The 25,224-nt window shown below is 37.7% G+C and overlaps 2 protein-coding genes and 3 non-coding genes across 10 annotated transcripts in view; all 5 read right to left on the bottom strand.

Moving 5' to 3' along the window:
* Positions 1-14,745, bottom strand: part of MSH4 (mutS homolog 4) — a 100,573-nt gene extending 85,828 nt beyond the window's left edge. For 2 of the 3 annotated variants that reach the window (XM_027607604.1, XM_027607627.1), the window contains exons 1-2: positions 5,461-5,597; positions 4,823-5,005 (exon numbers count right to left, since the gene is read on the bottom strand). In XM_027607604.1, the coding sequence (XP_027463405.1) occupies positions 4,823-4,835 (13 nt within the window). In that variant the 5' untranslated portion in view covers positions 4,836-5,005; positions 5,461-5,597. Of the gene's footprint in view, positions 1-4,822; positions 5,006-5,460; positions 5,598-14,501 lie in introns of those variants that run through there. The other variant, XM_027607662.1, reaches the window with a different exon arrangement.
* A 1,625-nt stretch (positions 14,746-16,370) lies between these two features.
* Positions 16,371-24,652, bottom strand: RABGGTB (Rab geranylgeranyltransferase subunit beta). Of its 4 annotated transcripts, none has more exons than XM_027622574.2 (9): positions 24,528-24,650; positions 23,400-23,507; positions 22,095-22,292; positions 21,387-21,492; positions 20,496-20,548; positions 20,301-20,411; positions 19,245-19,370; positions 17,333-17,482; positions 16,371-16,964 (listed from the first exon to the last, which is right to left on the bottom strand). In XM_027622574.2, exons 1-9 carry the CDS (start codon positions 24,594-24,596, stop codon positions 16,824-16,826), a joined length of 1,062 nt encoding a protein of 353 aa, XP_027478375.1. In that variant the 5' UTR covers positions 24,597-24,650; the 3' UTR covers positions 16,371-16,823. The 4 variants fall into 4 exon arrangements, with proteins under 4 accessions (XP_027478375.1, XP_027478390.1, XP_027478382.1 ...); XM_027622589.2 differs by lacking the exon at positions 24,528-24,650 and adding an exon at positions 24,487-24,510; XM_027622581.2 differs by lacking the exon at positions 20,301-20,411 and having other exon boundaries at positions 24,528-24,652.
* Positions 21,874-21,945, bottom strand: LOC113917641. Its single transcript, XR_003518308.1, has one exon. It is a non-coding gene; the product is annotated as a small nucleolar RNA SNORD45 (small nucleolar RNA).
* LOC113917636 lies at positions 23,022-23,105 on the bottom strand. The gene has a single exon (XR_003518306.1). It is a non-coding gene; the product is annotated as a small nucleolar RNA SNORD45 (small nucleolar RNA).
* Positions 23,704-23,782, bottom strand: LOC113917648. Its single transcript, XR_003518310.1, has one exon. It is a non-coding gene; the product is annotated as a small nucleolar RNA SNORD45 (small nucleolar RNA).
* Positions 24,653-25,224: the final 572 nt, after the last annotated feature.

Genomic DNA, 25,224 nt, shown 5'->3' with positions numbered 1-25,224 from the left:
CCATCAAATAGATATCATTATTTACTCCATTTACCTTCAAGGAGACTGAAGCATGGATGGAACTAATAAAGTCAGAATTTGTACACAGGCAGCCTGACTCCAGATCTGGTGCTCCTAACCTTTACATATTATTACTGATTTTGAGATCTGTACCTTACAAACAATGAATATTCAGGTAAGTTGTTTAACCTTTATAAAGCTACCATTTATTCATTCATCTTGAAAGTAGAAATACCAAACCTTTTTCACAAAGTATAAAAATTAAATGCAATAGGGGTGCCTGGGTGGCTCAGTCGGTTGAGTGACGGCCTTTGGCTCGGGTCATGATCCCAGGGTACTGGGATTGCCATGTTGGGCTCCCTGCTCAGCAGGGAGTCTGCTTATCCCTCCCCATCTGCCCCCCCACTTGTGATCTCTCTCTCTCTCAAATAAATAAAATCTTTAAAAAAAAGAATTAAATGCAATAATATAAAAGGCTTTTTTTTGTAAAGTATATGAAATTATTTAAATATGAGGCATTATTCATGGATGAAAAGATGGCAGGCTAAAAATATCTAAAATTTTATTGTCAAAAAGCAAACTTATTTTTGATTCCCTTGTCAATCTTTCAAGAGAACCCATTTCCTTGGGGCGCTTGGGTGGCTCAGTCTTTAAGCGTCTGCCCTTTGCTTAGGTCATGATCTCAAGGTCCTGGGATCGAGCCCCACATCAGGCTCCCTGCTCAGAGGGAAGCCTGCTTCTCCCTCTCCCACTCTCCGTGCTTGTGTTCCCTCTCTCACTGTGTCTCTCTCTGTCAAATAAATAAATAAAATCTTTAAAAAAATCATTTCCTCTCTCTTTTCCCTCCCTGACCTAGATTCATTTTTTCTACTCTTCTATTATAATGCCTACAAAATTAAACAATTATGTAATCTTAGTTAGCAGTCAATTTAAGAGTTCATTTAAAAATGTATTATGTCTAGATCTCCAAACCCTCTTTGCCATGAAAGCCATCTTATTCATACATTATGATTGAGTTTATATTAGATCTATGAAGGCAGTTTAAATTCTGCAATAAAATATGACCTTCCTATTTTTAATTGGAAAATAAATACCAATTTCCAGTGGAAATTTAGTACACTCAGAAGATATCTCCCTTAAACTTCTAAAAGAACATTTATACTGTTATCTCTTTTGTAAGTAATAATATAATGAGCATTCTAGTGCCTAAAGCTTTTTTGTGGGTCTATTATTTCCTTAAAGTAGATCCTTAGAAGTCAATTACTGGAACAAGGGAAAACCACCATTTGTTAAGAATCTCATATATATTGGGTGCCTGGGTGGCTCAGTTGGTTAAGCGACTGCCTTCGGCTCAGGTTATGATCCTGGAGTCCCGGGATCGAGTCCCACATCGGGCTCCCTGCTCGGCGGGGAGTCTGCTTCTCCCTCTGACCCTCTTCCCTCTCGTGCTATCTCTCATTCTCTCTCTCTCAAATAAATAAATAAAAAATCTAAAAAAAAAAAAAAAAAGAATCTCATATATATTGCCAAATTTCTTTCAGAATTGTACCAATTTTTTTTAAAGTTTATTTAAGTAATCTCTGCACCCAACGTGGAGCTCAAACCAACAAGCCTGAGATTAAGAAACACATGATCTACTGACTAAGCCAGCCAGGTGCCCCTATATCAATTCTTTTTTTTCCAATTTTTTATTCCATCAGCAGTATATGAGAAAAACCAGTTTTACTGTGTCTTTACCATTACTAACTTCTGAAATGTATAATTATTTCTAATTTATTTTTTATTATTTTTTTATTATTATGTTCAATGATTCATTAGTTGCGTATAACACCCAGTGCTCATCACCACATGTGTTCTCCTTAATACCCAGTTACCCCATCATCCCACCCCCTCCCTTCTGTAACCTTCAGTTTAGTTCCTGGAGTCCAGAGTCTCTCATGGTTTGTCTCCCTCTCTGATTTCTGTGGTCCTAATTTAATGTATTGACATTTGAATTTGTATTTTTGAAAATTACTATCAAAACTGAACAGAATTTAACATATCCATTTGTTTTCTATATTTTCTTTTGATATGTTCATGTCTTTTTATACAGTTTTTACTAAATCTTAATGTTTTCCATCTGTTTATGAAAATTTTATAAATCAATGAAAATGATTTATAGTTGCTACCAATCTTGATCTCTCAAAGATTTCCGCTTTTGTATAGACAATCTTTTTCCTTCCTAATTTCTTCCATTGCTTTTCTGCTATGAAACTCCTCTTTCACTGTGAGATATTTGATATGCATTACTATTTTATTCTAATTTTTTTAGCTGTTTTGTTCACTTTGATCTTTTGTTGAGCAGAACTTTGAGCAGTACCTTTGGTTATCTACCATGTCTGGAATGAGGTAGTACTGTACCAGAAGTACAGATTTAGACTCATTCATAAGCAGTTGGTAATGATAGTCCAGTCTGGATAGTCAGGGACTTGGAAGAAATAGAACTGGAATACAATTAAAAAGGAAAGCTGTGGGGAAAATATGCAGATGAACCTCTTTGAATGGGCATAAACTTCGAAAATATTTATGTCTCATGTGAATGCCCACTAAAGGGCAACTACTATAGAGGGCACTCTTAATAATCAGGTAGATAAAATGCTACACTCTGCAGATGTCAACTAGCCTCTTTTCCCAGCCACCCCAGTGCTTCTTTAGTAGACCTATGAACAAAGCAGTCATGGTAGCAAGGATATGCACGGGCTCAACATCATGAACTTCCTCTTACCAAGGCTAACCTGGTCAACCACACTGTGAGTACCTAACCTGATCAACATTAAATGCCCCATATAGCACCACTTCCCAGGGGGACAGTGGACCAACCCTTGCCTGGCAAACCTGTAGCCTCTGCCATTTAGTAGGTTCAACTTCACTTTCTCCAAGGAGATGTATACCCCAGACTTGGAGATGAGTCCTGAAAAGAGCCTGCTTCCAAGTAGGACCTCTTGGGCCTCCCCTCAGTTCTAGAGTACCTTACAGAGTTTTCTTATATCCTACAGTGACTTTGTTATCATAGTTTAACAATTCTTTATATTAAATCTCCCTTGTTTAAATCATTATATGGTCTATCTTCAAATTAGATCCAGACTGCTATAGTCTCTGCCTTCATGGATTTTACAGTGCAGCAGAGAAGAAAGACAATTAAAATACCAATATTATTAATAAAATGCAAAGTGAAATGGGAGCACATAGTAAAGAGAATCAACCTAGACTTATAGGATTACAGAAAGCTTTCTGAAAGATGCTAACATTTAAGCTTAGGGCACCTGGGTGGCTCAGTTGGTTAAACATTTAAGCTTAAATTTGAGGAATAAATAAGAGTTGACTGTATGAAGAGGGGAAGAAAGTGTTCCTAAGCATAGGAAATACCATGTACAAAGGCCTGAGGGTAAAAGTTTGGAAGTCAAAAATTTTTTAAATACATATCATATAAACAGTAACCTAAAGAAAAGGAATTGTTGTATTAATAGCAGACAAAATATGTTAAAGCAAAAAGTATATTTAGAGATGAAGAGTCATTTCCTACTACAACAAAGCAATGCTAAATTTTTAGGCTCTTACTAAAATAGCTTCAAAATATGCAAAACAAAGACCTAACAGAACTACTAGAGAAATAGACAAGTCCACAATCATAATGGGAGTTTTTAATATACCTCTACAAAGAAGTCTTTAGAGATACATACTTAAACAACACAATTAAAGAAATGACCTAATGGGCACCTCGTTGGCTCAGTGGGTAGAGCATGTGACTCTTAATCTCAGGGTCATGAGTTTAAGCCCCACAATCAGTGTAGTTTATTAAAAAAGAAAGAAAGGAAGGAAAAGACCTAATAAACATATAAAACACAACTGTAAAGATAAAAAGAAAAAAAGTGCAGCAGAACATTTACTAAAAATGTATAAAATTAAAAACTGTTCATCAAAGAACATCATAAAAAAAGAAGACATACACAATATATGTACTCATCAAAAGAATATATACTCTGAATATATATTCAGAATATATAAAGAATTTCTATAAATCTAGAAAAATAAATCTAAAGAAAAATAGGTAAAACACATGAACAGTCATTTCACAAAAAAATGAAAGCTATATGGTCAAAAAGCACACAAAAGGTAATCAACCTCATTAATAACCAGGAAAATACAAATTCAGACTACAATTAGTATCTTACAACTTCTAGACTGGTAAATATTAAGAAGTCTGACAATACCAACTGTTGGAGAGGATCAGATCAAGAAGAACTCTCACATGTTGCTAGTAATAGTATACACTGGTAGAAGCATTTAGAAAAACAATTTGTTATTATCTTGTAAATGTATACATTCACATGTCCTGTATCGAAGAAATTCCAACGCGTGTACCTTAAGAACACTTACACATGAAGAACTATTTCATTCATTTCCCCTCAAGAAAAACTAGATTTAGATAAAAACTAAAATTTAAGTATGAAAAAAAAAACCCTGCACAATAAAATGATCAGGATCAACTGCTAGATTTAAATAAGTATTATGTATAAAAGGGAAAGTTTTCTCTTTCTCTTACTTTTTTGTCAGAATAGTTAAAATAATGCAAACCTGCATTTATTAACAAATAGTATCAAAAACTACGTAGCATTAACTTAACCTCAAATTATGGATATGGGTAAACTGAAGTATTTTTCTTTCAGTCATCTATATCAGTTACAAATAACGTCAAATGAACTTAACCACCCTAATTTATAATTTACAAACCTTAATAGTTTCAAAGTCATCTAGGTCAATATTCCACTCATTTTCATTTTACCTGAATATCCCATTTGTGGTGTCCAACTTTTATAACCTGATCTCTGGGGATTTCCAGCAGACAATGGAGTTTTCAGTATTTGAGGATAATTACTATCTTGTGCAGAAGCCGAGCTTGTACCAAAAGTAAAATCTGATGCAAATGGGTTTTCTGCATTAGATCTTTTGTTTCCAAAGTATGAACCTAAATTCAAAAAATTAAATATCAGTTCTAAAAGATTCAGAATTATGCAATATTTTAATCACTATAATTTATATCTTGTTCACTTTCTATAAAACTATCTGATGACTTTTAAAAATACAGCAAATTATGACAAATTTAATGGCATTACTGATAAATAGTCTTATACTAAAATATAAGGAAAAGTACTTGCTAATATGCTTCTATAAGTGGAGACTACTCTTGATAAAAATCATAAACTACCTTCAAATATATATGTTTACTTTATATAACAATTACAAGACCTCTTTTCCTCGTTTGATTTAACTTCATTGAAACTCCCTCCTTCCACGCAAATAGTATAAAAAGAGCTTTAGATTCACTTGGATTCATTTCCCTGTTCAGGCACTTTCCTATTGATATATTACCTACTAAATAGAACTGCCATAAAATTAGAAAGAACATCATGAACAGCCTACCTTAGGGTCCTGGCACATAAAACTTCTTAAAAATATATTGGGGCTCTGTGATTCAACAGTCTTACACAATTCACAGCGCTCACCATAGCACATACCCTCCCCAATGTCTATCATCCACAGACCTGTACTTCTGAAACAAATAATACATGTTAAAAAGAAAAAAAAGAAGATAGCAGGAGAGGAAGAATGAAGGGCGGGGATCAAAGAGGGAGAAGAATCATGAGAGACTATGGACTCTGAGAAACAAACTGAGGGTTCTAGAGGGGAGGAGGGTGGGGGATGGGTTAGCCTGGTGATGGGTACTAAAGAGGGCACATTCTGCATGGAGCACTGGGTGTTATATGCAAACAATGACTCATGGAACACTACATCAAAAACTAATGATGTAATGTATAGTGATTAACATAATAAAAAACATATATATATTGGGGCTCTTTTCTCCTATTCCCCTTCACTTCCATGACAACTCTGATTCTCCTTAAACCAGTAGTTTCCTTTGCCAGATTCTTTTTCCTCTGTCTGCCTCTTTACTTTTGGCTTCTCAGGGTTCTACACTTTTTTACCTTCTCTCACATATTAGCATTATCCATCTTTTCTGGGCATCTCATCTATTATATTGGTCTCTATTAATATCTATTTCTAGTTATCTATAACCCTCAACCTTCATGTAGAGACCTAACTGCTCTTAAAATGTAAAGCACAGTTTGGCAAACATTTTTAATAAAAGGCCAGATGGCAAATATTTTTGGCTTTTTGGGCAATACTGTCTGTAGTAATTACTCAACTCAGACACTATATTCAGAAAGCAGCCACAGACAATAGTAAATGAATGAGCATGGCTATGTTTCAATAAAACTTTACTTCCAGAGGGGACAGGAAAAGATGGCGGAGGAGTAGGGGACCCTATTCCAACCGGTCCCCTGAATTGAGCTGGGTATCTACCAGACCGCTCTGAACACCCATGAAATCAGCCTGAGATGTAAGAAGATAGGTCTGGATCTCTACAAACAGAATATCGTAGGCAGTTGGTTTCAAGGTATGAAGCGGGGAGCCCTGATTCCACGGGCAGATAGAGGAAAATAAATGGAAGGGGGAGGGAGCCAACAGGATCCTGCATCACAGGTTCACAAAAGCCTCCTGTGCTGGGGACGGGGCACAAACTCGCAGACCAGCAGTGGTGGGAAAAGGACTGAAACCCAGAGCGGCAGGGCATGCGTGTGAACTAGGGGCACTGGCGGTTTTAGAAGCACAAAGGGCAGAGACTGTCCCAACCTGGAGGCAAGGACTGGGAGTGCTGCTGAGGGGCACACAACCCAAATAGCTGCAGTTTTTAGCACCATAGACAGAAATGGAGATAGTATGGCCTGGAGAGGTCACTGAAGAACAGACTGCGAACTCTCTGTTCTGAGGCAGAGGGTTGGAAATGGTCTCCTTCTGCTCTACTATTGGAAGAGACATGGAAAGCTGCCAGGGAAAGCCATCAGAGAACAAAAGCCCCCAAAAACCTGTTTTCACTGAGCCCATCCCTCCCACAGGGGGTTAGGGCAACTCTGCCCAAACAGGGTTGCCTGAGTAACACTGCAGCAGGCCCCTCCCCCAGAAAACAGACTGGGAAAACAAGAGGCCAACAACCCTAGGGTCCTATAAACAGGTGCATTTTGCTTGGGTTGTGGTCAATAATTTGGACTCTATACATTCCCTCAACCACCCATCAACAGAATGACTAGGAGGAGGAACCCCCAAAATAGGAAAGACTCAGAGACTGTGACTTCTGCCACAGATTTACAAATGGATACAGATATAGCCAAGATGTCAGAAACAGACTTCAAAGTAACAGTTATGAAGACGGTAGCTAGAATGGAGAAATTGGTTAATGGTAACATATAGTCTCTAAGGGCAGAAATGAAAGCTGAACTGGCAGAACTTAAAAATGCTATCAGTGAGATCCCATCTAATCTAGATACTTGAACAGCTAGGGTAAACGAGGCAGAAGAACTAATTAGTGATCAAGAAGACAAACTGATAGAAAAGAAAGAAAAAGAGAAAGTCTGGGAGAAACAACTTAAAATCCATGATAACAGAATTAGAGAAATAAGTGACACCATGAAACTTTCCAATGTCAGAATTATTGGGATACCTGAGGGGGTGGAGAGAGAGAGAGGACTAGAAGATATATTTGAGCAAATCATAGCTGAGAACTTCCCTAATCTGGGAATGAAACAAACATTCATGTCCTAGAGGCACAGAGGACCCCTCCCAAGATCAAGGAAAACAGACCAACACTCCGGCATGTAATAGTAAAACTCGCATATCTGAGAACCAAGGAAACCATCTTAAGGGCAGTTAGGGGGAAGAGATTCCTTATGGACAGAGGGAGGAACATCAGAATAACGTCAGACCTATCCACAGAGACCTGCCAAGCCAGAAAGGCCTGGCAAGACATATTCAGGGTACTAAATGAGAAGAACATGCAGCCAAGAATACTTTATCCAAGAAGGCTGTCTTTTAGAATGGATGGAGAGATGCAGAACTTCCAAGACTGGCAGAAACTGAAAGACTATGTGACCACTAAGCCAGCCCTGCAAGAAATATTAAGGGGGTTCTCTAAAAGGAGAAAGACCCCAAGAGTGATATCCAACAGAAATTTACAATCTATAGAAACAAAGACTTCACAGGCAACATGATGACAATAAATTCATTATCTTTCAATAATCACTCTCAACGTGAACAGCCTAAGTGGTCCCATAAAACAGCACAGGGTTGCAGATTCGATAAAAAGACAGGACTATCCATGTGCTGTCTGCAAGAGCCTCATTTTGAACCTAAAGATACATCCAGACTGAAAGTGAAGGGATGGAGATCTACCTTCCAAGCCAACAGACCTCAAAAAAAAGCTGGGGTAGCAATTCTTATTATCACACAAATTAGATTTTAAACTAAAGACTGTAGTTAGAGACACAGAAGGACACTTTCTCATTCTTAAAGGGTCTATCCAACAAGAAGATCTAACAGTTGTAAATATCTACGTCCCCACCATGGGAGCAGCCAACTACATAAGCCAACTGTTAACCAAAATAAAGAGTCATATTGATAATAATATGTTAATTGTAAGAGACCTCAATACTCCACTCTCAGCAATAGACAGATCATCTAAGCAGAAAATCAACAAAGAAACAAGAGCTTTGAATGACACACTGGACCAGATGGACCTCATAGATATATACAGAACATTCTACCCTAAAACAACAGAATACTCATTCTTCTCAAGCGCACATGGAACTTTCCCCAGAATAGACCACATACGGGGTCACAAATCAGGTCTCAACCAATATCAAAAGATTGAGATCATTCCCTGCATATTCTCAGACCACAGTGCTTTAAAACTGGACCTCAATCACAAAAAAAATTTGAAAGAAATTCAAACACTTGGAAGCTAAAGACCACTCTGCTCAGGAATGTTTGGCTCAATCAGGAAATCAGAGAAGAACTTAAACAATTCATGGAAACCAATGAGAATGAAAACATATCCATCCAAAACCTATGGGATACTGCAAAGGCTGTCCTAACAGGGAAACACATAGCCATTCAAGCCTCACTCAAAAAAACAGAAAAATCCCGAATTCGCCAACTAACTCTACACCTTAAAGAACTGGAGAAAAAGCAACAAAGGATGCCTAAGCCACACATTAGAAGAGAAATAATTAAGATTAGAGCAGAGATCAATGAATTAGAAACCAGAAACACAGGAGATCAGTTCAACGAAACTAGAAGCTGGTTCTTTGAAAGAATTAATAAGATTGATAAACCACTGACCAGACTTAACCAACAGAAAAGAGAAAGGTCCCAAATTAATAAATTATGAATGAAGGGGGAGAGAGCATGACTAACACCAAGGAAATAGAAACAATTACTAGAAATTATTATCAAGAACCATATGCCAATAAACTAAGCAACGTGGGAGAAATGGAGTCCTTCCTGGAAACCTATAAGCTCCCAAGACTGAAACAAGAAGAAATTGACAACCTGAATAGGCCAATAACCAGTAACGAGATTGAAGCAGTGATCAAAAACCTCCCAAAAAACAAGAATCCAGGGTCTGATGGATTCCCTGGGGAATTCTACCAAACATTCAAAGAAGAAATTATACCTATTCTCCTGAAGCTGTTTCAAAAAATAGAAACAGAAGGAAAGTTTCCAGACTCATTCTATGAGGCAAGCATTACCTTGATCTCCAAACCAGGCAAAGACCCCATCAAAAAGGAGAATTTCAGACCAATATCCCTGATGAATGTGGATTCCAAAAATCTCAACAAAATCCCAGCTAATAGGATCCAACGGTACGTTAAAAGGATCACCCACCACGACCAAGTGGGACTGATCCCAGGGATGCAAGGTGGTTCAACATTTGCAAATCAATCAGTGTGACAGAACACATTAATAAGAGGAGAGAGAACCATACGGTCCTCTCAATTGATGCAGAAAAAGCATTTGACAAAATACAGCATCCTTTCCTGATTAAAACTGTTCAGAGTACAGGGATAGAGGGAACATTCCTCAAGTTCATAAAATCCATCTATGAAAACCACACGGCGAATATCATCCTCAATGAGGAAAAGCTGAGAGCCTTTCCCCTAAGATCAGGAACACGACAAGGATGCCCACTCTCGCCACTATTGTTCAACATAATACTACAAGTCCTAACAACAGCAATCAGACAACAAAAAAAAAATAAAAGGTATTCAAATTGGCAAAGAAGAAGTCAAACTCTCTCTCTTTGCAGATGACATGATACTTTATATGGAAAATCCAAAAGATTCTACCCCCAAATTACTAGAACTCACAGAAATTCAGTAATGTGGCAAGATATAAAATCAATGCACAGAAATCAGTTGCTTTCTTATACAATAACAATGCAACTGTAGAAAGAGAAATTAGAGAATCGATTCCATTTATAATAGCACCCAAAACCGTAAGATACCTCAGAATAAACCTAACCAAAGAGGTAAAGGATCTATACTCTAGAAACTACAGAACACTCATGAAAGAAATTGAAGAAGACACAAAAAGATGGAAAAACATTCCATGCTCATGGATCAGAAGAATAAACATTGTTAAAATGTCTATGCTGCCCAGAGCAATCTATACCTTCAACGTCATGCCAATCAAAATTCCACTGACATTTTTCAAAGTGCTGGAACAAACAATCCTAAAATTCATATGGAATCAGAAAAGACCCTGAATCTCCAAGGAAATGTTGCAAAAGAAAAACAAAGCTGGGGGCATCACGCTGCCTGATTTGAAGCTATGTTACAAAGCTGTGATCACCAAGACAGCATGGTATTGGCACAAAAACAGACATATAGACCAATGGAACAGAATAGAGAGCCCAGATATGGACCCTCTACTCTATAGTCAAATAATGTTCAACAAGGAGGAAAAAATATGCAACGGAAAAAAGTCTCTTCAATAAATGGTGCTTGGAAAATTGGACAGTCATATACAGAAGACTGAAACTCGACCATTCTCTAACACCATACATAAAGATAAACTCAGAATGGATGAAAGACCTCAATGTGAGACAGGAATTCATCAAAATCCTAGAGGAGCACATAGGCAGTAACCTCTTCAACATCGGACACTGCAACTTCTTTCAAGATACATCCCCAAAGGCAAGTGAAACAAAAGCAAAAATGAACTTTTGGGACTTCATCAAGATAAAAAGCTTCTGCACAGCAAAGGAAACAATCAACAAAACTAAGAGGCAACCCATAGAATGGGAGAAGATATTTGCAAATGACACTACAGACAAAGGGCTGGTATCCAAATATAAAGAACTATCAAACTCAACACCCCAAAAACAAATAATCAAGTCAAAAAATGGGCAGAAGACATGAACAGACCCTTTTCAAAAGAAGACACAGAAAGGGCTAACAGACACATGAAAAGTGTTCATCATCATTAGCCATCAGGGAAATTCAAATCAAAACCACATTGAGATACCACCTTACACCAGTTAGAATGGCAAAAATTGACAAGGCAAGAAACAACAAATGTTGGAGAGATTGTGGAGGAAGGGGAATCCTCTTACACTGTTGGAAATGCAAGTTGGTACAGCCACTTAGGAAAATAGTGTGAAGGTTCCTCAAAAAATTAAAAATAGAGCTACCTTATGAAGGTTCCTCAATAAATTAAAAATAGAGCAATTGCACTACTGGGTATTTACCCCAAAGACACAGATGTAGTGAAAAGAAGGGCCATATGCACCCGAATGTTCATAGCAGCAATGTCTGCAATAGCCAAACTGTGGAAAGAGCCGAGATGCCCTTCAACAATGAATGGATAAAGATGTGGTCCATATATACAATGGAATATTACTCAGGCATCAGAAAGGATGAATACCCAACTTATACATCAACATGGATAGGACTGGAGGAGAGTATACTAAGTGAAATAAGTCGAGCAGAGAAAGTCAATTATCACATGGTTTCACTTATTTGTGGAACATAAGGAATAGCTGGGTTAGCCCAGTGATGGGTATTAAGGAGGGCATGTATCGCATGGAGCTCTGGATGTTATATGCAAACAATGAATCATGGAACGCTACATCAAAAACTGTACGGTGACTAACATAACATAATAATATTAAATTAAATTAAAAAAAAAAAACTTTACTTCCAGACACTGAAATCTGAATTTCACATGATTTTCACATGCCACAAAATACTCTTCTTCTTTTACTTTTCAACTCTTTAAAAATCCAAGAACCATTCTTAGGTCTATACCTGCATTGTTCAATGTAGTAGCTACTGACTGCATTTAACAATTTAAATAAAAATTAACAAAAAATAAAAATTCTATTCGCCATACTAGCCACATTTTAAATGCTCAAAAGCCACATTTGGCTATTGGCTACCATATTAGACAGCACAGATATGAAATATTTCTATCATCACAGAAAGTTCTATCAGTGTGGCTCTATGTCCCTAAATCTACCTTTTAGATGTAAACTTTTAGAGATCTTTCCAGAACTTTTAAATGTTCAAAAATATACTAATTATCTTTCCCTCAAAACTTATTTATAACCAGTTTTGGCCAACTATAACATCTTGTACCTTGTCACTCAAGTTATAAACTCAGAAATCGTTCTTAATTCCCCTTTCATCAATCCTAACACCCAATCAGCAAGTCTAGTAAATTTTTTTTTAATACCACTAAAATTTCTGTCTTTACTCCTATTAGTTCATTTTAAGCCCATATCTTCTTCAGGCCTTCTGCAAGTCTCTTAATTGATCTCCTTGCTTCTAGTATTATGCCTCTCTAATCCATTCTTCACAACATCACCGGTGATCTTTCTGAAAAAGAAATTTCACCATGTATCTCCTTTCTCACAATTTCTCAGTGTCTCCCCATACCCACCATAGGATAAAATCAGACTTCTTTACACAGGTACCGGTAGGAATTGGATGACACATTCAAACTAGGATACTTTGAGAAGTTTGATAAAGAAAATATTTGCAAAAGGGTGAATGCAGTATAAGGATTATCACTGTACAGAAGTGTACACAACCCATGTGTTGCACTACATAGACTTAAAGGAAATAAGGAAGGGAGTGGTTACCAGGAACTAGAGACAGAGAAGCCTGTTTCTTGTCCTCAGGTTACTTTTAGACTCTAAGCTCCTTCTGGAAACTCACTCACTTGTCTTAGTTGCCCTCCAATTTCCTTGACCTCTGTTTTGCTCTATCTTCTTTATCTTCTCCCCTCTGGCCTCAAATATACTGGTAACTATCAAATCTGAATCTCTCCTAAGTTTCTCTTCTTAATCCAAGATCCATATATTCAATTGCCTCAGTATAACCATATGGATATTCTAGAGGTTCTTCACATTTAACATGTCCATACAGAACACATCTTCCTTCTAAAAGTTGCTTCTCCTACAAAACCCACTTTCTCAGGAAATAGTACTACCATTTATCCAGGCACAAAAGCCAGAGTTTGATGCAATAATTCACACATAAAATAATGAGAGCCTATAATGGCACAAAGACAACAGAGAGGAAAAGAACTATTTAAAAGATAAACATAGGACTTATTAACTGGATGTTGTGAGGAAATGAAGTCTTACGGGTTTAAGATTTAGACAATCCAATGATTGAGTTAAGTAAAAGAAACAGCTCAAGGAACTGTAGAGTGATGAATTCAATTAATAATATAGTGAGTCTGAGGTGTCCATTGGTCTCCCACTAGAAACTTCAGAAGACAGTCTGTAATAGGAATCTGGAGCATAGGGGAGATCTGAGCAGTGATAATCATAACCAAGAAGCGGCCCAGAAAAAAAAAAAAAAAAACCAAAACTCTAAGAACAAACCATAATTTGGGAACTGATAACGGTGAGCAAAGCAGTTCTCTGAAAGACAGGAGAAAAACGGGAGAGTAGAATTAGGGAAACCAAATTAAAAGTTCAAGAGAAAACTGGTCGAGAACATTAATCACAGGGGAACTGAAAAGTGACCACTGGATTTGGCATTTGTTACCTTACCATTATGCTGCAATGGTGTGTGAAAAAAAGTGATAGTTTTTCCATGAAGGGAGAGTTGTCCAAATATAAAAGGGTTGAACTCAAATTGAAAGACATTTTTAAATCCTTAAACATATTATTCAACTGAATTAGATAAAATGCTAAATTTAATCTATTTTTATCCTCTCTTAGTTCAGGAGCCAAGAGGAGCCACTCCTGTCACCAAACTGCTGCACAAATTCTGCCATTTGCCATATGCTTTTGGGAGCGCGGAAAAGGGGCATTATACCGGATGTTACTGCAGCCTTCCTCAGAACTGAGCCATTACCATCGCGGCCTCGTAATAAAACCAATTTGAAGAGTCCAGTCTTTGACTCACTCAGACCCATCAAATTCCTAGAGCACCCATTCTCAACCACATCACAACTCAAACTTCTGAGGTAACCACCGGCCACCGCTCCCCGAAACCTCCAGGAGCTGCGGACCTCTAGCTGACAAGTGAATCCACCCAACCACTCCTTGCCTTGGGCTGGCCGGGCGCGAGGCGGGTGGCGAGGGAGACTCGTGCTGCTGCTCCGGTCGCCGGCGGCTCCAGATGTGCCAGAAGGGGTGGACGCAGAGGCCTGCGCTGAAGGGCGGCTCGGAGGAGTCTCCTGGAGTCCGAAATTATAGCGAGGACCCTGAGACCGAGCCTCTCCCAATGAGGGGGAAGCCGCAGGGACAGAAGGCGAGACTGATAAGACCTCAGGCCTCAGCATCCTCACAAATCTTCCCGAGCAGAAGCCTGAGATTTCTGAGTGCGCCTTCAGCGATTCGAAGCACAGAAGCGTCGCAGAAAAAGGCCCGAGCACGGCGCGCAGAGGCACGGAGCGCCAGTGCGCAGGCGCAGCGAGCCCCAGCTTCCCCATCCGCGCCTGAGGCCCTACTTCCACCGCTGCCCAGTCCCTTCACCCGCCACCGGCTTTGGCTTTGAGCTTAATCTGAGGTACAGCTCTCTTCAATCTGCAGGGATCAGCTGAACGGAATTCTTTAGAGCCTATCAATGACCATCCAATTTGGTAGCCCCACTATTCTCACAGCACTGTGTTTTACTAAAGGTGTCTTGTGCTTTTCAACCACACCCCCACATACTACTGAGCTTTTTAAATTTACCAACTGTCCACCACTGGACACCGAGCGCCTATGATGGTGTAAACAGATGTGTTCAGCCCACCTAACTGCTCTTATGGAGAAACACAGAAAGGAGCCTTTGACCCTCTACAGCTTAAATATCCACAAGGCTGTTTTAGTTATCACAAAATACTCACCCAGTAAGCACATGACTGTATGCACAGTACCCTAAGAACCAGGTCAAGAATGGATGAGATCAGGGCGCCTGGGTGGCTCAGTCGTTAAGCGTCTGCCTTCGGCTCAGGTCATGATCCCAGGGTCTTGGGATGGAGGCCCGCATTGGGCTCCCTGCTCCGCGGGAACCTGCTTCTCCCTCCCCCACTCCCCCTGCTTGTGTTCCCTCTCTGGCTAGGTCTCTGTAAAATAAATAAAATCTTAAAAAAAAGAAAATACTTTGGATACTGCTATTGGAAGATATTCAAACATTACTGAACACAACAACTTGTGGAATAACTATGTTGTACACCTGAAACTAACACAACACTATCAACCATACTTCAATAAAAAAACTGAATTCATTCAACTGCTAAATTACCTCAGTAAGTCAGGTGTCTTAACAGCATAGTTCACCCAGACGCAATGATTGGAATCCTCAAAATTCCTTCAAATACTTCCAGTGATACCATTTACATAAGATTATATTCCACCCAGTTCCAAACTTCCAGAAAAATAGTGGCCAATTCAGCCTAAACTCTTTAGTGAACTGTCAAAATAATGGTAGACAAGAATCTCATGTAAGCACTTTTTCATCTAGATGTTACAACTGACATTGGTGAATGATGTCTAAGTGAACCACAACTACTCATTCTTGAGAAAACTCTACCCCAACTGTGGGGCTTGAACTGACTGCATGCTCTACCAACTGAGCCAGCCAAGAGCCCCACTAATCATTCTTAAAACAACTACTAGAGTATTGCCAACATGCTTGAGAAAATTTCAACTTCAATTTCAAGAAAAATGTTCATTGAAATACTTATTTTCATCAAGAATGTAAAACTCTCAGAATACTTGTGCTCATTTGTCTTTTGAAAAATTTTCAAAAACGTTGTGGAAACTATCAACTTCTATTTCCTTAAAGGCCAACAATGCCTTAGGTAAATCGCTGGCATTCGAACATAAAAATGTTTTAAAAATAAGAACCTAGTCCAGAATGCAGTCCTATTCTAAGATGGTGAAATGTGCCATTTACCTAAATTACTGCGATCAATTCAGAGTAACCATAAACAGTCCCAAATTTCAACAGCCATTTATTCTGGTGCATCTTTTAATTCATATATGGATGGGTTTATCAATTATCAGTTAACATTCTCATGGATATAGATCAATTTACATTAGCCATTATATAATATGAAAGAAGCACATGGGAAAAACAAGTAGAACACAAGACTTAACTCAATAATTCTTTAAACTGAATTTGCTGTTAAGGAAACATACAAATAAATACAATGAAGCAGAAACAAAATACTGTACTCAGAATAGCATTGCAGAAGGAAATCTAAAGCTGAAGATAAAGATCTTTATTTTACATTATGTATAATTACATAATTTATTAAAATGAATACAATTCATATACAAAATAGTGATACAGTAGTCATTTTTAAGTTTGATCAGCGCTTTACAGAAATGTTAAGATGGCAAAACTATACTAAGCAATGTCTCATGTCTCCATCAATGTCTAGCTCACTAGTTCAGGCTGAACATTAACTCTCCGAAGTACTTCTTCAGGCATGCAAAACACAGGACTAACAGGTTTAATTTGTTCTTCTCCCAAAAGCGACAATCCAGCAATTCCAAATAAAGTATGAAAAGGATCTACCTATTTAAAAAATAAGAATTTATAGAGTATTACAAAAATGAAAACTTCTAAAACCCTACTTCTGAACAAGTTATATTGGATTCCATTGTATTTACTTGAATAAATGCTTAGTTTTCTAATAAAAATGATGGCTTCAAATTGTTTTTTTTTTACATAGGACCTTTTACCATACAGTATTTTTTGACAATTAAGTGATGAGAAATTTCTGTAAACTTGTTATATCCTTCATATATTCTCAAATAAAAATTACCAGAAAAGTATCCTGCTTTAAAAGCAACACTTTAAATATCATCCATTTCTAAGTCTGGAAATGCCATAAAAGTAACTCAAAGCAATGTAACTATTGCATAGTTCAGAAATATACTTGCCATATCTCCTGGTCGGTCTGCAAATCCTCCTGTTTCTTCATCTTGACATGCTAAAATGAAACTTCGAAGTTTCTCTCTATCAATCCAATGAAGCCTTCCAATTATCTTTAGGGAAGCCAACACCCACCATGAATAGCATACATCTGGTAACTAGGAGGGAAAAAAAACACAAGCAGTTGCCACAATTTTATCCTCTAGTCCAAACATGGGGTGGTCGTGGAGATTAAGAGATATACTGACATGCAGTTAGAGATGCTAAAATCCATAAATACAATTAAAGATAATCACTGGCATAAAGACCAAACATTTCAATCCACAGACTCCTATGCTAAATGTTTCAGAGTTTAGGTATGCAGTGACAACTACCCCTGTACCTTTATTTTATCTGGAGTGAATGCCCCTTATCCAAGAAGCTGGTGATTAACGTTCACGAAATCCATGGTGACATATGTTTATTTCCCTAGGTAGAGCATTTTCAACAAATGCTGTCCAGGTAGATATATACTTGCTTAAAAATAACCTAAAGCCTAGCTCCTCAGAACATGGGTCACTTGGGTTTAAAGAATGCAGAATATCTCACCTCAATTCCAGAATTATTTCAACAAAATCGGGTGATTCATAGGCACATAAAAAACTGTCCTACACTGTTAAGTGCAGATTCCTGGCAATCCCAACCCTGACCCATTTTCTAACTGTTGAAAGTTGCACAGGTTTTTCACTGGATTTTAACTAGCTAGAAACCACCTGTGGATATTTCCCAACCCAACTTGTTCATAAATATTGAGCAAGCAAAGCTAAAACAAAAATACAATGACCCAGACAAAGGAACCACCATGCCCTATCATAATACTGTCAAGGATCCAGCAAGCTACAGCCCTTGAGTCAAACCTAGACTACAACCAAAGAATTTTTCTGTATCTGTAAATCGATTTTTAAAATATGCAGTCTAAAAATAAACCCCCCCCAAAACAGGAAAACAAAATACAGTCTTGTGATAGGAAAGTGATATGAAACTCAAATGTAACCACTGTTACTTTACTGAAACACAGTCATGCCCACTGGTTTCTTATGGTCTATGGCACCATCTGCTCTTTAGGGTAGTAATGTACTTGCCAACAAGACTGTATATCCTACAGAACTGAAAACATTTACTACCTGGGCCCTTACAGACCCAATTTAGAACATCATGTGTGAGAGCTACAGCGAACTGTGGATGTGCAAAGGAAAATTTGATTTCCTTTTCTCCAAATCAAAATGTCAAAAACTGGGTCTTTCTTAAAAAATTTAATAAGGTTTTTAAATAAAAATTTTGTAACATGATTTTTAAAAATCACTGATTTGGTAAATTGTCTTTTCACACTCATAAGTAGACATGGAGATTTCTGTACAAGATACATGTGTTCATTTAACAGTACTCTTTGGGTCCCAGATATAAAGAAAGCTTTTAATACAGGACTTATTTTCCCTGGTATAGATCTAGAACTAAAAGTTTAAAAGAAATAGCTTCATTTCAATGCCTGAAAAATACAAGACCTTCAGGATAGGGAAAACGACACTTTAAGAATACATACTATGTCTGAATACAAATATATTTCAAAGCTATTTGACATTTTTTTGTTTTCCTTCAGTTAACTCCAGAATCCACTTCAGGATAGGGAAAACCAGAAGACAGCTTTGTCATAAAAAGATCATCAGAAGGTAGCATACACATCTTTTCCTCAAGTCTTTTAAATGGATACCATAATTAATAAGTAGCTCCACTCCAGTTGTTTTACTTTTGCCAAGAGCATTTTTTTAGGAAGTACAACTGAAAAATTGCAATGGGGGGAGAGGTAAAAGCACATTATCAATTTACAAGAAGCTATAGTGGTTATAAAGCTATTAGAACACAGTATATCTTATGAAACAATACCTTCTCTGGTCTTCCATTGAGTCCACCTGATGGTAACTGTCGTTCACAAAGCCACCAACCGAGTAAATCAGAATTTACTTGATGCAACTGGCTAGTAATAGCCAGAAATCCTGTGCAACAATAGATCTAAAATTACAGACATAAAGTACATGTGTATAATAATTTTTCAACAGTAATGTAGTGATAAAAACTACTCAATTAAAATGCCATTTTATATCTAGCTTTCTACTGACAAGTCAGAATTGCAGACGCATAAATATCACGTTAACTATGTGAACAAATCCAAACATACTAATTCTAGGATACAATTCTGCAATGAAATACTACTGTCAACATTTCCTCATGGCTAAAAGCAAAAAATTTTTTAAAGATTTTTAGAATACCCAACATGGGGTTCAAACTCACAACCCCAAGATCAAGAAATATTTTTTTTTTAAAGATTTTATTTATTTGACAGAGAGAGCGAGCGAGAGCAGGAACACAAGCAGGGGGAGTGGGAGAGGAAGAAGCCAAGGCTTTTCGCGGAGCAGGGAGCCCAATGTGAGACTCGATCCCAGGACCCTGCTGGGATCATGACCTGAGCTGAAGGCAGACACTTAACAACTGAGCCACCCAGGCGCCTGCAAGATCAAGAGATCTTATGCTCTACCAACAGAACCAGCCAGGTGGCTCTAAAAGCAAATTTTACTGGACAACTATTTACAGATACAATGTAAATACTAAATACTATTTAAAAATACAATTTGCCTCTCTGGCACAAGCAAATAGGTGTTCAGGGTAGGAATAAGGGAAAATAAAAATATATCTTTCGTGATAACGAACCTACTTATGTTTGCCTGGGCCAGGGGCTTCCACCAACAGGGAATGTATCTAAAACTACTGTAAAAATGCCTTTATCTGCACTTAAGCAATTCTTATGTAATATCCCACATTACATTACATTTAAGTTAACTTCAGTCATATGTAACAGACACTGAAACTGCAATTAATCTATTTTCCCAGTTTATCACTTATTCCTTCAAAACTGACATATTTTAATCTGCATTAATAAATTACCTGCCCAGCATGGGATTCAGAACCTGGCCTGCAACCAAATCCACCATCAAAGTTCATACACGATAAAACAAATTCAATTGCCTTTTCCACATTAATAGCATCTAGTTTCCCCTACAAACAGAAAAAAAATAAGCCTATTGAATTCCAGAATAATCATGGGCACTTAATTATTCCAATACAATATTCAAAACTTACCAACAGGGCCAAGGTTGCCACCGCACAAAAAGAAAATCTTGTATCAATTTCTCCTAAAAGAAAAAGGAAATCAAATAAATTGTTACCAGAGGAATCTGATCCTCATATATAATGCCAGTTAACTAAAAGCAAACTGTACAACTGCCATGTTTAAATTTCCATGAGTTCAAGCTTAACATTTACTTTTAAATCACCAGGAGGAAAGCTGAATCTGAAGTAAAATCACTTCTAAGGAATCCAAGAACTAGAAAGTTTTGTCAAAAATACAGCAAATTATCTTAAGTTGCTTAGAGCACCCCGAAAGGGAAGGTAACACAGAACCAAAATGACTATTCAATTTCTAATAATGACAATAAACTTACCCTACTATATAAAAGTAGATTTTCACATCCCATGAGGCAGCTGGTCTCTCCGGCCTGCACTGTATTCAGCCCTAAAGCAGAGATTATCTACATTTATCAAGTATAGTACTATCCCCTCCCTCCACTCAAATATCCAGTAAGTTTGTAAAGTTTTTTTGAATATTTCTCCCTCTCCAGTAGTTTATATTTAAAAAAAAAAAAAAAACTTTACAAAGCCACCAAATATTGGGGGAAAAAATTTCACCTACCTCAAATTTTAGACTGGCCCCCTCTGTTCCAGTTCTCCTGTATGCTGATATAACTAGCACAGTGCATGCTGGAACTTCCAGCAGACCATTTAACTTCAGTTAAGACCAGCTGCTTCGTGGGACCTGAAAAGATCAAAACCTTAAAAATCTCCTTTAATTATTTGCAAAGCCTCCAATTCATTGTATTTAAAAACTTTCAACAAACCTTATCACTACAATAAACACCAAAACAGAGTTTTTAATATTGCTATTTTGGATAGCATGGATTAGACTGACATTACCCCAAGTATCTCCAGCAAACGAACCATCCTCTTTCTGTAGACTCTGAACATATTCCACAACTTTATTTACATCAATAACATTAACACTATCATACAGAGTAAGAATCTGTAACAAAAACAAAACAAATTAAATACTTCAACACTGCTAAGTTTGTTGTAATGATGTTCTTCCTCAACTACCTTTTAAACTGTCAAGCAAGCAAGTCCTTTTGTCTATGCATATTGTGGCCTTTTTGCAAACATGCAGACTATCTTCTACTATGCCACAGGCATAATCAACAAACCCAAACCAGTAACAGAATTTACTTCCTCCATGTAAATTGCAGCTTAGTATTCCAGAACTTTTAAATATACTAACTTACATATACAGAAGTAGACTTTAAAGCCACAATTGTGGATCTTCACTATTATCAAAATTAAAACACTTAATTCTACCTGGTGATTTTCAAATTATTTATATATACTGAAGACAAACATTTTATCATTCAAGGTCTCAGTGTAATTTTACAATTTACATCAACTTTGGATTCAGCTAATACATGCCATCACATCATTGACCTTGTAGAATACAGGCTTCATTTAAAAAGATTAGGGAAACTTTTTTGACAGACACCAATTTTATCATGTTCCTAATACCCAGTGTAATTTCTCCATTCTCAGGTTAAGAGAACACACTACCAAGACTGTTAAATTCTAATAAGTATTTACCTGGACAGCACTTAGAGTGTACAAAAGATGAGGGTCATGTCCGATACTAGCACTTATTCCACCACACTCGTGTTGACATGACTTAATAAATGTCAGAATTTCTTCTCTATTCATCCGATGTAGTTGTCCCATGAGATCCATTACAGTCAGACCCCAATAGATACCACTCATTCTCAAATACTCAGACATACAGTATTCCTAAAACACACAATTATTTTAATGTGCCAGTCTGAATTGATGCAGGGTTATTAAAGTGATAGAACACATAAAAACTAAATAGCCACACTTACTGTTTAATTCAATTGATTCTGACAACGGTATTTATTTTAAATTTGTGGCTATCAAATCTGGGGGTGGGGAGGGGGTAAGTATCTGAGATGCATATGATAAACTCACCTGCGACTAAAACAAATAGGATTTTAATCTCTCCTAAGAGCCAACCAGAAGAGTAAGTCAAAAATATACCAACTTTTTTCAAGTTTGGGGACAGAGTATTTCTTTCAGAGTACCTATATCATATTTATCAGACATCCACTCTATTAATATATGGACTATGTACAAAGCCTATCTACTACCTATTAGTAAATGGTACAATGACCTGAAAACCAAAACAGCCAAGGCATGCAAAAATTAAGATGAAACAGCTAACAGTAGCTAATCAGACATAGAAACTGGTAGAGACTAGATCAGAAATAAATTTTTGCTAATCACCAATGCATTACATGTTAAGGTTCTGAATCAGGTGAGAAGTCTTAGGGAATTTAACAAGTCACAAATTGATCAATACTAGAGGTTTCCCAAGATGGCAAATTCAGTTGTTTGGACACTACAGGGAAAAATATTTACTTTCAGTTTCATTACTTTTTTCTAAGATAGTCCCAGAGCGGAAAACTACTCAAGGTTTGAAACTTAAGGTTGAACTTTTTCAAGGTCTCAGCGTAATTCTAGAGCTAAAGTGTTATTACACATCAGCCATATATTCAGGTAATACATGCCAACACATCACTGACCTTGGAAGTAATACCTCAAGTACAAAAATACGAATCTCTTCTGTACCTTAAACCTCTTAAATATCGGGGCAGATGCGGAATCTGTTTTGTCTGTCAAAGCCTCTGAGAACCATGGTTAATTCTGGTAGACCCTCAACCTCAGCTGCACTTCATGGAAAGAACTTCGGTCCTTGGCATGGAGGACTTATTTTTAAGAAACATGGACAAAAAACAAAACGGGCCACAAATACTGTTTATGCATAATAGCCTCATTTCTTCAAAATAAAACAAACTTTCAACATGAAATCATACATACATAATCATCTTTCTTTGAGCCATAGGACGCGATATAATCTGCATGCTTCTCTAACAATAGCGTATCAGGCGCATCTGACTTGATAATAACATCCTTCTGCGGTGTGCCCTTTCAAAATAAAAAAGCAGTTACTTCGTACTGTTCATTTCTTTAATGCTTGACCACAGTGTATATATTCAGTATACACCTGAACTTTTCACTTTGATTCCATCTTGCCACACAGAAACTTTCTACATAAAAACTGCCAAGTATCTGACCAGAAAGAACTTAAGCACTAAGGCCCTTGTAATATTCGGGTATTTTTCAGGTCTCAGAGTAATTCTAGAGCTAAAGTAGTAATAATCAGCTTCAGATTCAGAATACATGCCAGCTCATCATTGACCCAAAAAATTATTACCCTCATCTGTTGTCGCTTATCTTTCACTTAAACACCACAGAAAATCCAATCTTACCAATTCAAAACTTAGTTTACATGCAGCAGAAAGTTGAAGCAATAAAACATTTATATATAAAATACAGCTAGCCCGTAATTTGCAGTAAAGTTCTTTAATGAAATCTTATTAATCCTAGATTATTCAATTTATCAGTAAGTTCCTTTAGCCTCATCTTCTCCAGCTTTAGTCTTGGTTTCTTCATTTGCAGGAAATGATGCTGCTTTAGTTCCCCCCATTTATTGTAATCGAGACAGCATTAAACTCATTTTAAGTAGGTCATGACGATTACCGGAAAGAATTTAGTGAATTTCCATCAGATACCACTTAAAATTCACTGCATCTTCAAAGACCACATATATTATAGATTTTGAGCCATAAAATACAGAAAGGAAGGAAGAACCACCGGCTGGCCCGGCTTTTTTGAGGAATTAAGAAATCGGGCCGTTGAACCTTGAGGCCTGCCTCTTGGGAAGAAGCCTAGATAAAATTAGAAGCCGTACGTGAGCCCGCGAGGTCTGCAGAAAACGCTGAGTAATACTTCATCCTCTCTAGGCCCTAAAGACACCGTCCAAGGCCAGTGTCTTAACCCAACCGTTCTCCAATACTTGCTAAAGAATTAGGGTGACTGAGCTGCTAAGTATTACTCCACCTACAAGGCATCCGGGCAGCCACAGCTGAGAACAACCTCACTCACCATGTCTGAGACCGAAAAAAGAACTTCGGGTCGTCCCTGGGTGGATTTAGGCGGCCCGCGCCTGCGCATAAGCTCCCCCCAGGTCCCTTCCGATCACCGGCATAGCTGACCACACTCCCGCCTGTAGGAAGGAACGGTTGCTTGACTGCCCTAGGACCCCGCCGACTGCTGATAGCTGTCCTCGCTGCCTGAGCCCAAATTCTCTGGCGCTCATTTTCTCGTCCTGTGGTGACCTTGATGTATCTTAAAGTTTTAAGTAATATTTAAATATCTGAATTACTTTTTTAAAAAAAATAATTTGTTCTGAGGCTCTTTGAACTCTGGAGTTCTTGGGGCACCGGGATGTCTTCGTCCTTAAGTGTCTGCCTTCAGCTCAGGTCATGATCTCAGGGTCCTGGAATCGAGCCCCGCATGGGGCTCACTACTCCGGGGGAACCCTGCTTCTCCCTCCCCCGCTCCCCGTGCTTGTGTTCCTGCTTTCGCCGTGTCTCTCTCTGTCAAATAAACAAATAAAATCTTAAAAAAAGAAGAAAACAACTCGAGTTCTGAAGGGGATGGTAATTAGTAGAATTCTTGCATGTAGGAAGTGTTCAGTAAATGTTTTTTGAGTGAATGTTAATAAAATACTCACATTTCCCTCCTGTTTGCCTTCTCGGTTCCGGATGTGACTCTCTCACTCCCTTAACTTCTTCCGCAA

This window comes from Zalophus californianus, chromosome 4 (assembly GCF_009762305.2).
Source record: "Zalophus californianus isolate mZalCal1 chromosome 4, mZalCal1.pri.v2, whole genome shotgun sequence".
Classification (NCBI taxonomy): Eukaryota; Metazoa; Chordata; class Mammalia; order Carnivora; family Otariidae; genus Zalophus; species Zalophus californianus.
Note: the sequence above shows the minus strand (reverse complement) of the source record. Positions and strands in the feature narration are given on the sequence as shown.

Bases quoted from the DNA above. Each gene is read 5' to 3' on its own strand.
- RABGGTB (XM_027622574.2), bottom strand. From the start codon at position 24,596: ATGCGCAGGCGCGGGCCGCCTAAATCCACCCAGGGACGACCCGAAGTT. The intron at 20,412-20,495 runs GTAAGTTTTGAA...TTCTGTTTGTAG, and splicing joins TGGCAACCTTGGCCCTGTTG to GGGAAACTAGATGCTATTAA. The intron at 16,965-17,332 runs GCAAGTATATTT...TTTTTTAAATAG, and splicing joins CAGACCGACCAGGAGATATG to GTAGATCCTTTTCATACTTT.